At 31.6% G+C, this 14,182-nt stretch overlaps 1 protein-coding gene across 1 annotated transcript in view; it reads left to right on the forward strand.

Moving 5' to 3' along the window:
* Positions 1-14,182, forward strand: part of LOC143239362 (protein turtle homolog B-like) — a 124,805-nt gene that overhangs the window by 74,702 nt on the left and 35,921 nt on the right. The window contains exons 3-4 of the mRNA XM_076480361.1: positions 5,965-6,075; positions 8,386-8,589. Coding sequence (XP_076336476.1) covers positions 5,965-6,075; positions 8,386-8,589 — 315 coding nt within the window. The remainder of the gene's footprint in view (positions 1-5,964; positions 6,076-8,385; positions 8,590-14,182) is intronic.

Genomic DNA, 14,182 nt, shown 5'->3' on the forward strand with positions numbered 1-14,182 from the left:
ACAGTGTAGCAGGTTCCATCATGATTTGAGGTGCTTTCTCTTTCCATGGAACAATGGAGCTTTAGGTTATACAGGGGCGTCAAACAGCGGCTGGCTACATTGACATGATGGAGAGAGCATCCTTATTGAATGAAGGCCCTCACTTTTGTAATAAATGACTGGATCTTTCAGCAGGACAACTCTGCAATCCATAATGCCCGTTCCTGGCGAATAACGTGATTCTTTTGAGCCATTGACCGTGTTCGCTCGAACTGAGCCCCATTGAAAATGTTTGGGGGTGGATAGCAAGGGAAGTCTATAGAAATGGACGTCAATTTCAAACAGTGCATGATCTTCGTGAATCCATCTTCACCATTTGGAAGAACATTCCAGCCAGCCTTCTGCAAACGCTTATATCGACCATGCCTTGTAGATTTGAGCTTACAACAAACAAACTTAATTTCTATTTCTTTTGGTGATATTTATTTATATGAATTTCATCATGGCGAACGAAGGCTAAGAATGATTGGCGATGTATAAACCACAATGTGTGTCCTTTTAATTTATGCAGCGTCTTGGATTTTATTTATGTTTCGGCTTGCTTTTGTTCATTTGAACGTCATTCGTCACAGAACTGGATTTGCTACTTCAGTTTGGTTTGTTTGGAATTTTGCGCAAAGCTACACTGGGGCTGTATGCACTAGTCGTCCCTAATTTAGCAGTGCAATACTAGAGGAAAGGCAGCTAGTTATCACCACCCACATCCAACTCTTGGGCTACTTACTCTTTTACCAAGAAGTAGTGGGATTGAACGTCACTTTATAACGCCCCTACGGCTGATAGGGCAAGCATGTTTGGTGTGGCGAAAATTCTAACACGCGACCCTCAGATTACGAGTCGAGTGTCTTAACCACATGGCCATGCTGAGCCTTGCTGTTTTAAACTTTGTTTTCGATTTTATTTGGCTTGTCTATTCAAATATTAATTTTCTATGAATGTGTTTTTTTTCATACAACTGCATCAAGGTAGCTCAGTGGCAAATCTGAATGATTATAATGCTAAAAATTGCGTTTTTAAATTCGTGATGGACAAGGCTTTGTTTAGAATTTCGCGCAAATCTTGACAGTAAATTATAGTTCCTTTGGTATTTCAAGAAGAAACGTAAAAATACCTTTTCAAAAGCAGAACATTTGTAGAAAGTTTATTCCCTTATGACATAGTATAGTAATGTTTTGGTGTTGTTGGTTTTTTTCATAGCGCACATATTCTCTATCTCGACAGATGTGGATTTCAAAATTTACTTTCACTCTATCTTTTAAACGTAACTCCGAGATCGCCAGATTAATCACAATATTACACATTTTAATTTCAGTGCCCTTGGTTAACTATTGTCACTTATGACTATGACTGCTTCCCTCAACGTCTTCCAACTTTCTTGGATCCTATCTCTTACAGCTTTCTCATTTTATCCTTCATTTCGGACCGTACTTCGTTCGTAGGTCTTTCTCACTTTTAGTTTTCAGGACAAGGCCGTCGATAAATAATAACTCTTACAGGGGACCCATGTGGCAATGAAAAACAGTAGGGGTTAATGGCTGACCACTGGTACAATCCAATGTTTACTTCACACTTTTCTGTTTCTCCACATACCATATTCATTATTGTTGTCACTCCTTCGTAAGTTTTTCACAGTACTCTGAGTAGCTTTTCGAGCACTTCTCTCATTTGAAGGTACCAGTACACTAATTCTCGTGTCACTCTGTCATATGCTGTCTTTAATCTTCAAATGCGTAGTATAATGTTTTGTTTTCTTCAACGTACTTCACTTGTGATTATTGCAGTATGAAGAACGCTTCTCTGTCCTATCCCAGACCGAAAACAAATCTGTATTTCGTCTTTGTCTACAACTTCTCTTGTTCCTTTTTATTTCCAGTACCTCTTCTTTCATTATCATAAGATGCTCCATCAGTGTTATTCTTCTATGGTTTCCATACGCAATTACAGCTGCTTTCTGTTTTTATATTGGTATCAATGCACTTTCTTTCCATTCTGCAGGTGTTTTTCAACAGGGTCAATAGATATGCAACAAAATCATCTCCTTGATGACGAGAAATCCAGAACGGCTGGTATGGGTAGTAACCATTGTAAACTCTCTTTTTGTTAACCTGTAGATGATCTAGGAAGGTCGAAATGTTGTTCTTTGCTTTCATAATAAAAGTGTTAATACCCATACAAGCCGTTCTGAGATACATGTAAATCATCTCCTAGTGCCTTAACCATCTCGATGACAATCTGTGTCGGACCTTCATCATTGTCTCTCTTCACTTCTCTGACTACTTATTTGACTTTCACTCCACTGACATCCAGTAAGAAGCATACTATTCTCTTAGTGGTGTCTCCTCCAATTCTTCTCCCACATTTTTTCGTGGTAAGTACTTCCTCATAGTACTGTTTTAATCTCTGTTTTGCTGCACTTTCATTCGTCAACAGCTTCTCCTCTTTTTATTTCTAAATACGTAGATCACTTCAATGTCTCTCGTTGCCATTTCCAATTGCTTTCTTCTCTCTTTCTGGTGTATCTATGTTGTTTTACCAACTTTTAGTTTCTTCACTATTTTCCATTGTCACTTCTCTCTTCAATTCCTTTTTTGTTATTTTGTATGTCATTCTAGAATAGTCAAATAATTTTTCTTTATCTGATGTTCTTTGAAAGCTTCGTTTTTGTACCTGATGTACCATCATTTTTCGTTGCTTTCTCTATGTAGAAATGAAGAAGGTTTGTGGTCTCTCAGCTTTCGACAATACCAGTAAGCATTGAAAAGAAAAAAAAAACAACTATTGCCTCTTTTTTACTTTTTATGATTTTATGGAATTCTATACTGAATATTTCGCAAAATTATATAAATAAAAATAAAAATTAACCATTTGTGAACTAATAATGATTGAAACTTACTATTATGAGCATAAATATATTATGTTGATTAAATTTCAAAGGTTATAGCTTTTCTGTTTATTTTATTACTATTCAAAATAACTGAGAAGATGTATTTAAATATATTACGACTTTACAATGTATTTACCAAAGTTCACAAAAATATATTTCAATGTTCAATTTATACAATCTTTCATACGTAAAAATCCTATTTATAACTATTTATATATAACCGCTTCTCAACTATTACTCTGATGTAATGTCATTGTATCTGACAATACATCCTTCTATTGTAAACAGGGAAAAACTTTTCATAATTTATTAAAAGTTTTCTAGGATGAAAGTTTTATTGTTTCAGCCACCATCTTGTATTTTCATCTATAACAACTTACAACCAGGAAAATGTTTTTATTACAATGTAGAGTGATTATAAATATTTAAAGTAACATGATCAGTACCAGTAAGATTTACTATAGTTATTTTTGTTTTTATCTGGGACTTAGCTATTATGTTTTCACAAATTAAATTTTATTATTTTAAAGTAACATAGAATATTTTAAACACAAATGACTACTTTAAACAAGCTATGCACAATAAAACACGTGATTGGTAAAATAAACTTATCTTGCTTGTAGGTGTGGTGAACATCAACTTCTCTCGTTGTTTGAATTATTCAGCCAAGAGCTTGTTCAATGATTAAAATAGTCTTCAACAGTTCGCATGCAATATACATGATGCACATTTCCTGGCTGAAGTACTTATATTGAAAGAGCAACTTTCTTAGAATTTGAAATGTTTGAAATTCAGTTGACATCTCTTTTACTTGCACAAATATTTATGTATTTTGGAACGCGAACGTGAATCTAATAATGTTAGATTTTTTTAAAGAAACGTTATCCTACAAGTGCATTAATGTACGTATAATTCCCTTCATTATTCCCTCATATAATATTTACTAGCTCAGTAAATTACCTTAACGTTATTTTGGTACCAGACAAAGCTAACTGTTAGAGAATTCGCATTGTTTTGATGAGCCTTTTTCCATTTAAAATCAATATGTACATTTCAGAAAACTGCTGTACTGCATAGAATGAACTAAATACGGTTTTATTTTATTTAAAAAAATCACCAGTTTCCTTTTTTTTTCTTTTGAACAGGATATTAATGATTATGGTATGACATATTTGTCACAAAATCTTAAATTCACTTTATGCTTTTGTTCCATAAGTTTTATTTCTTAATATTGTTAAGTTTGCGAGGGCTGAACAAACTGTATAGCTTGTAATGTACTTCTTAAAAATGCTTATAGATTTATTGGTTTTCATATGCAATACAAATGTTTAGGAAACGTTATAATCGCATAAAAGTAACATCCGAACGTTTTTCAAAGAATTTTCAATCAAGAATAAAATACGATAGGTACTAATTAATAATTGTTTTGAGAAAGAGAAATACAGTTGTGGTCAAATCTGAACGTCAGAGTTACACAAAACTTTTATAGATTTTTGAATTGATTTTTTATATAAAACGACCTGACCTGTTAATACATATTTTACCTTATACGTGTATTTGTGTATATGTATTTATAGTTACAATTTAGAACTTAATACGTGCGAAACATACTTATCTTATGACTACTAATCAAATTCGTCTATTGCTGTTGTATCGTGACATATTCGTAATAAAAAAATTCTTTTCGTGATAAAAATTCAATTCTCTTTATGCTGGTTAACCATCAGATCTCAGGTTTTCTCATTATAATGTAGCGTAGCATAGCAAAATTTAGTCTTTTGTTTTACTTTTATGTGCCAAGACAAACTAATATCGATCTTTTATACATTAGTTTTATAGAATGCAATTCAATTTCCTGTAACCTTTGAATATTGCAATTGTATAAGTTCTAACGATCTTGTATATTGATATGAAGGATTTGTTTTCTTTTGAATTTCTCGCAAAGCTACACAAGGGCTACTTGTGAAAGCCATCTATAGTTTAGGAAAGGTAGTTAGTCATTACCACCCACCGCCAACTCTTGGGCTACTCTTTTACCAATGAATACTGGAATTGAACATCATATTATATCCTCCCACGGTTGAGACAGCGGGCATATTTGGCAAGAGTGGGATACGAACCCACGACTCTCAGATTGCGAATGGAATACTCTAGACACCTGGCCATGCCGGGCTCTGATATTAAAGGAGAAACAGGCCACGCAATAGTAATGTATTCAACTCACCTAATCCAATAAAAAGGTTAACGGTAATATTATATGATACGAATATAAACATTTCTACTATCGAATATATATGTGTTAAATATAATATCTCAAGTTAATTATACAAATCTTGAAATATAAATTGCTGAAATTGACAGGTAAAGTTTATATATATATTTCCAGATTACGTCTGGCATATTTGCTCTGAAACACAAATAAGTGTTGAACAGCTATTTAATTCTCAAACAAAAACAAAAACCCTACTTTTTATCGTTACATAAAAAGATACGATTTGTTTTCTCCCGGTACAACTCTAAAATACTGCATTTCAACTATTACAAGTTTCAGAATATTGACTCAGTTTGTGTTCAGAAAGGAATACATTAACACATATATTACATACAGGTATAATTTGTTTTTCTTATATTTCATACATACTGTGGCAACATATTGGATAATAATAACTTTCAATTTTATCCTTTGAAAAAAAAAAGACTTGAACATTGTTAATTTTGTAGAGATGATAAGTCCTAGCTTTTTTAGATATTTTAGGATATTTTGGAAATAATTTATACATATATATATATATATATAAGGATGTTTTGGAATTACATTTTATATTATTATGTGAAAGTCACAAAAAAACTGATCAAAAAATTCAAACGTAGTTTAATATGATTATTCTACGCACGAAATCGAATTTTGACTCTCCTCCCCTTTATAATATACTTACAAAACGTAAATGAATAATAGTAATTTATAAAAGTATCCATTTTAAATGAATGCTTTCAGTTATCCGTCATTATGAATCATAGCTCGACGTTTATGTCTCTCTCAGTTCCACCTCGCGAAATAATCATTATGGATAAGTTTGGTCAACATCTCCACGGATTAATTGGTCCTTACAACGAAGGATCCCCGTTGCTTCTTATATGTGAAGCTGATGGAGGTAAGTTTTCAGCTTATTAATTTAACCTCATCTAAGCTTACTAATATCAAATGAAGTACAATTTATTTATTAATATGTCAACTCAATAACTGTAAGCTAGTTTTAAAAAATGTGACATTCTTATAAGTTTCAGTATTGATTATGTACCTTCCAAACATTTTCAGGATCATCTTCTTAAAAAAGTTATTTGCTGATAACACTACGTAAGACAAATTTTGTTCCTGGATAGTGTATTATTTCTTAATTGCTTATGTTCTAAAAGTACAGAAAATGGTCATTATTCCCTTCAAACTTTGCTTTTGCGACCTGAATAATGAAATCTAGAAATTAACCCATTTTTTTTATGTAAAAACGGGTAAATTTGCACATTTTCATTTTCAAAAGGTCTGACTAAAACAACATATGAATCAAGATTTGCATGTAATTATACTAAAGCTATACAAAAATGAACAAAAATATTTAGAAGTGAGTAGTTTACCGACATTTGCAACTAAAATGTAAATCACTTTCACGCATCAGCCCCCAAATATAATTTCGGCATTCGACTTTGTTTGATCAAGATCTCTGAGCAAGTCATTGAGATCTCTTTGGTTGGGGTAGTATTGGTTTCTCTTACCAGCTGCACCTCTGAAATTGCAATCTGGATCTTCAACGTTTACCTACTCTTCTGATGTGCTGCTCTCTTCTGAGAATGGTTGCTTCCTCTCTAACGAAATCGGTACAAGAAGTTCAGGGAAGTGTGGCACTGGTGCGATGGATGATGGAAGGTCCGGATACACGACAGCAGATGCTTTCTTTCCAGTCCGACGTTTGGTAGGGTCCACCATGCAGAAGAAGCAATTGCGTGAGTACTCAGTGGGTTCACGCCAAATTCTTGGAATTGAGAACTTCATGGCTCTACTTTCCCCGATGTTCTATCTTGCAAAAGAGCAAAATATAACTGTTATTATGAAGAATAAATTTGTTTCATCCACAACTAATGTGTAAGAGGTTCGTGTAAATTATCTTATATATAATAATTTTTTTCTATACTATTGGAAATTAAAAAATAAAAGATATTTAAATTTTAAAAGGTCTAACATTTGTACAATATAAAATCTTACTATTCAAACAAGCAATAATTGTCCGTCTTACCTTCTAGAGTTTCTTTGCAGTGTTCACAGGTAAAATGAGGTGCCCAGGGTTTGTCTTGATCCCTGACAGGCATGCCGAAATATGTCTTGTAGGCTTCACACATTTTAGCAGATGCTGTCACTGAGTACTTTTTCGCCCTTGTCTTGATAAATTGACCACATACATAGTAAAATTTGTCTGGAGAACGCTTGCAGCTTCTTGATGCCATATCTGATAAATTCAGATAGGTCCATGTGTTCACTTAGGCAGCTAGAACTAAACTGAATTAGTATATATATTACTAGAAAGTTCTAGAAAATTCTCGTAAGTTCTACAACATTCTAGAAAGTTCTTGAAAATCCTCGCAAGTTCGAGAAAATTCTCCATTTGCTACTTGGCAATGAATCTACCTGGAATGTTCTGGAAAATAGGTAAATTTGAAAATTTCATTACCCAGATCACAAATCCCAAGTCTGAAGAGAAAAATAGATCTTTTTCATTTACTTTAGGTATAAGCAATTGGGAAATAACACTTTTTGCCCAGGAACAAGAAAAAGTAAACAAATTGTTACATTGTGTAAAAGTATTTTGCTGCAATACTCTATTTTCTGTAAACAAACTTTTGCTCCTCGAAGAAGTTGTTGTAATCACAATTATAAAACCAGATTTACAATTAAAAACTACTCATTTATTTTCAAAAGCATTATAGTACAGATAATAATTATTACCAATTTTCTATTAACATATGCATAAAGCTAATATATTAAACACACAAACCGGATAATTTTAACTTAGTTACAGCCACTATTTAGGTCTTACGTGATATAACACTTATACACATTCACTGAAACTCCAAAATTCCTTTGGTAGCTATTTATCTAACAACAAATGTTAAGCTTTAGTAAAATTCTGTTACATTCACATCGCCAAACAAAGGAATAATGGATGATGTAACGTACACAAAGATGATAAAGCTAGATAAATAGCAACAGTACTGACATCCTTGTTTCTCACTAGACGTTTATACTAAGAATGTTTAACAAATTCACCAAGGGTAAAACAATCTTGACAAAGTTAATTTATACCAAAGAATATACAAAGCTTTGTAAAGTTTGTCTTAACTTGTTTTATTATGTTAACTGATACGTAAGCTTTTGTTATCGTGTATTAAAAGATATACCGACTTTTCTTGCACAGGAAGACCGCCTCCAGCGCTGACATGGAAGAAAGAAGGAAAAGTGTTAAAGGATAATTTTACTCTCACGCCCCAAGGTTTCTCCCGAAACGAAATTGTGCTTCCCGAACTCCGTCGTCAAGATTTGTTATCTTCTCTCGTTTGTGAAGCTTCAAACAGTGACATTGGATCTCCATTATCCAGTTCAGTCACGTTAGATTTAAACTGTAAGTATGAGAAAAATATCTAAATCACTGTGATTGTTATTTGACTTTTAACTTTAATCACTTAATATATAAAATTTAGTACATGTAAAACTCACACTTTCCTTAGAATAATTATGACAATGATTCCTTCTCATTGTGAATTCAAGAGTTCTTAAATTATTAGTAAACCAAAAAAGGTCAGAGCAAAAGTTTTGGTTGATTATAAACTACATTAATGTAACTTTATCTAATTTTCAGCAAGTTATCCGATTTCATAATTAAAAATTATCTCTAAAAAAAGCTTCTGATACTGACGAAATTTTGTCTTAAATACTATTTTTAGATTGTATTAGAATGACTTCTACGACAATACTCCTATAGCTTTACTTATATTTCAAACAATTAAATTAATTGCACTTCTATTTAACCTGTCCATTCTAAATGTAGTCTTCAGCGATTTGTTTTACACTCTGAATTCTATAGATTTAACCTAGTCTAATGAATTAAGTGGTTAAGATCGATTGCGTATTTAAAAAAAATCCAGTAATAACTAGCGTTGTTCTATTCGCCTGTAGACCTATAAAAATAAATATCAGATCGATGTCTTTCTTAATTTGAAATTGATGCTCAGTAGAAGGAAATCTTAACCCAAGTATCTTCAACCCAAATATTGCATTCAGTAACATTATTCATCGTTTTATTTTTTATTGCAATCCCTTTAACTAAGCAGTAAAACTTGTAATGCTGAATAGTTCCTTAATTTTACAAACATTTGTGATACATTTAACTACAAAAGTTATATATACTTACGCATTTTTACAATACAAAAATGTGATTGCAAATGCCTTGTTTATAAATAGTTTTCTAGAACTTTCTATTTAAATTTACATGTTAAAATTATCATTAAGCAAAATTGTCTCTATAATTATCAGTATATTGCATTTTGCATTATTCGAAAACAGTACAGATAAATTCCAAATAATGATAAATAAATTGCATGCTTACAGTTATATATCAGGCGAAAATTCTATGCAAGTTAAACCTTACATGGATAATTATGAATAGAATCATCTTTTATGGCAATTACTTTCTCAGTTGAAGGATCGTTTTAACTGCGAATTTACTATTTTCATTCGTTCTCAAAATATACTATTACTTGAATATAACATTTAGATATTTCTATAAACATCGCCTTATCGTATTAAATATTATAAGAATAACAGAGATAAGCTGCATGATTCAGACTTTATCATAATCCATAGAAACCCTGAAATACAAATCACTTTTCTTCATTATCATTAATTGCTTTTATACTTCCTACCGGGCTGTATCTTTGTTGGTCATCAAACCTATTATACTTGAAAATGTGCACCACGTTTCTACTTGCTGGCTTGAGAGTAGAAGTGTGAAATGAAACTCAAATATTGTGACTCCCGGGATCCTGAAAAGAACCAGACACGGAGGTTCTGCGGCACTGCAGATCTACCTCCTACAACCAACTACGTCTAGAAACACTTAAGGCTTTTCTGATACCTCAAATAAATGTTTATAAGGCTACGCTACTTGGATAAGTACACATCTCAGGTTCTCCCTGATCTGCTTGTACGTTTGGTCCTACTAGCTCCAAAAAAATTAGATTGAGGTTACGAAAACACAACGTGAACTAATAAAGGATTACTAAAAAAGCCTTAGAGCTGTTGTCATATATAAGATAACATCAATACCTTTTCATAACGATACGAATATATAAATATATATTCGTATCGTTATGAAAAGGTAAAATCTATATATATATATATTGTTGCGGTATTAATTTCTTTTTTTTAAGCTGATGTAGCATAACTATGATCAGATATACATTCCATAAGACATTGATTTAGTCCTAACACAAATGTATTATAATTGGTATACTTTATATACATACCAAACAAGTGTTTCGATTTTTTTTCTGGAGTTCTAACATATATTGATAAATAAATTTAATTTGCACCAAATTTTCAATTTTCTTTTTTATTCTTAGCTTTCAAATCAAGTTATTAAACGTAAGCAGAAGAATCTTAGTAGATAAATTATTGAGAACTTCATAGTCAAATGTTTAAAGTTAAAACAAACAAATCACGTTTCGTGTAATACATTATATCACAAAAAATATTGTAAAGTATAAAGTTAATACCTACACTTCACATAGTAAACTGAATAGGTACTTTCATTCAGAGATAGTTGGTATATATTTAAATCCATCTAAGTTTAATTTCCAACATTGTTAATGTTAACGTTTTGTTAAAGCGCAAAGACGAACAAAGAACTATCTTTGTTGGACAAACTGAAAAATCTTAACCATAATTTCGTAGATGTTACCTTTCCTATTTACCACCAAGCTCCTGGGCACTAAAATTTTACTGTAACATGAAGTTTTCTCTTTAAAATCACTGATGAATAAATCTCGGTATTCAAATCGAAGCCACACGTTTATGTCGATAGATGACACTGAAAAATGAATATATTTCATACGTACATTTTGTCCAAATAAGAATTAAATGTTGCATATATATCCATATAAATTCATTGTAAATACAAATGACAATAATGTTATTTTACAATATTAATAAAGTATTAATACCATATTTACAGAAAATAAAAAAATAATTAAAATTAGTTTGAATATCTTAAATGACGTTAAACTAGTTTTTACCTAGTTTCAAGTCCAGCCAATGTAAACAAAGTTTAAATTTAAATAATGTTATCATTAAGCGGATTTTGACTAACCACATGGGAGAGTTCAGAATTTCTTTACTTGCAACCCGCGTTAGTGTTCATACGATACCATAAGATATTCCATACAAGAGTCTCAATCAATCGCTTATTGTAAATAATGGCTATTGTTAACTACCCTCCTTCACGAGAAGGCAAGAAGCTCAAAAATATGAACCGTTAGTTTGAATTTTTGCGCGAAGTTATACATCGGCTATCTGTCCTTAATTCAGCAACGAAAGATTAGGGAAAAGGTATCTCGTCATCACCACTCACTGCCACCTCCTGGAATACTCTTCTGCTAACGAATAGTGGGATTAAACGACACGTTATAATTTGCTGAAAGAGCGAGCATATTTGGTGGGACGGAGATTCAAACGTGTGATCCTCAGTTTACTAGTCAAGCCACCTAATCACCTATCTATGCGTGGCCGCTTACAAACAATGGCAGATTGTTTAGTGCCTTTGTCACAAACAAAAATGTCAAATAATCAAGCATATGAAAACAATATTGTACAAAATAATTTCATGATGTGTTAAAAAACGTAGGTCCAAGAAGTCTTGGTAAAACTGAAATAGAAACCCGAGTGCTTTCGCAAGGTCCACCCAAAGAAAGCGCTCAGGTTTCTATTTCAACTCTACAAAATAAGTTATTTGTGAGTTTAAGAGAGAACAGTGTAATTGAACAAATAACTGCTACCTGGTGCCTTATCTTATAAATACCATAAGAGTTTAACCTTAGACTCAAAGAACACTTGGAACAAGAAAAACGGAGGGAAATGTATGTCAAACATAAAAATTTTCAAGCTAGGCAGAAAAACACGCATTTCCTTTTTAAACTTCTATCATAACTTTGTCTTTCATTGTAAAATAATCTGCGAAAACGTCCACCTGTTAAATTGAAAGCAACTGTTAAGCTGAGTAGGACGTTAAAATGTTCAAAATAAAGAAGTTAAGCTTTATTGTGACTGGTCTCGTGGAGGTATTTAGTAATATAACGAGTTTTTGTGAAAATAATATTGCGAAACATTTTAAAATTAAACAAAAATGAAATAACGTAAAACTGAATATTATTTATAGAATTGTCTTGATCTATGGAATATTTTATTATTTAATTATTGAATCAATTAAAAAGATTTATATTTATTTTTCTCGGATTTTTTTAGAGCTAATTTGAATTTCGTTTTTATTTTACACACTAAGACATTGTAGCTAAATTAAACTACAACGCTTCTTTCAAAGATATAAACTACCTTGTAATTTTGTTGAGAACTTATTAGCTAAGTTATACAAAAGCTTTCTCTAATTTTAAACTGATAAAAGGAAGGTAGATAATCAACAGTTGTACTCCGACTCTGTGGCTACTATTATCTGTTACGTACTACAATTTGAAATAGTCTAAAACTGGGTTAAATTGTAATTTAAATTTGGAAGTTAATTAAATATCAAGATGTATCAAATTTTATATTTGCCAGCAAGATTAATACACATAGTTTTCTTTGTTAATACAAATATATTTTTACATATAAATAATAATATAGTTTATAATAACAGACATTACAAATATTGGTTTATATACAAAAGCTTTAAAACTTACAAATAGATCTGAGTCTTTTATCTGATCCAGAAGATCCTTGATATCCTATCGAGGGTTCATGATGAATGAATTAATTTCGAGTTGATATCAATACAATTTACTAGCTATAATTTAGCTGATCACACGTGAGTTGTTGTTTTTACAGCTGTAGTTATAAAATGTCTTCGTAAAAACACTATCGTACAAAGTTAATCCACTGAAATTAGACGGTTTGTGATATTCGCAATCTGTAAACATTAGTGATCAAATATCTGAAGTTCCCGATTAATAAGCAATAATCACAACTATAGCTTTCGATAATTATAGTATATCAATCGTAACAAACCGGTAACGTATACTGTGTCTTGGTACATTGCTTTGGTCACATTGTGTTAGCGTGAGGTGAGCTTCATGATATTTCACCTTGTGCAACAATGCAGAAGATACACAAGTAAAGCACGTGTTGTTTATTCTTACATCATGGAATCTTCTACAGTTTTAGCGAATAGGCAAGAATGTCTCAATGCAAATTTAACAATATATGTTATGTACATTTCTAAATACAAATGTAATTTAAACAAACCTCGATATTAAATAAATTTGTCACATATCTTATAGAATAATGGAATTTTATCAAATGTGGCTGTTCATAAATAATCATATAAGATAAAATTCCATTATTCTATAAGATATGTGACAGATTTATAACAACATCATAAGGAAATAGGGTGTTATCTGGTTGTTAGCAGGCTCGGTATGTGAAAGTGAGGCTTCGTGGTTCGTGTTCCTTTGCTCTTTTCACAATAAGATCATAATTTTATCAGCATAATGAGTGGAGTTATATTTTTGTCTTATTAATTGAACAGATGAAGAAAACACGAGTTCAATAATATTCAATATATATCTAAATTATAGGTAGCTTCGCATACTTTCTTCTAAAGTTTCAAGCTATGTTTTCTTAGAAATGTATGGCGTTATTTATAATTTAAAACCATTCTTTGTTCAGATAGGAACCTGACGGGTACAGCTTAGGCCTTATAACGCTAAAACTCACGAATCGAACTTGGCGTAAACACAGTATAAATAGTTCGCCCTACATCTTGCGCTAAAACAAATTTTATGAGTAATGCTTTTGGCTTTTAGGAATATACATTTGTTTATTTTCTTTCTGTTCTTTATATTTTGGTGATATAAATCTTTTTTTTAAAAGTCTATATTCTTTTCTCACATTATTGATCTTTATATGAAAGTATATTCAGGTAGTTAAGTAATGAATATATTAGAAAC

Source organism: Tachypleus tridentatus, chromosome 13 (assembly GCF_004210375.1).
Source record: "Tachypleus tridentatus isolate NWPU-2018 chromosome 13, ASM421037v1, whole genome shotgun sequence".
Taxonomy (NCBI): Eukaryota; Metazoa; Arthropoda; class Merostomata; order Xiphosura; family Limulidae; genus Tachypleus; species Tachypleus tridentatus.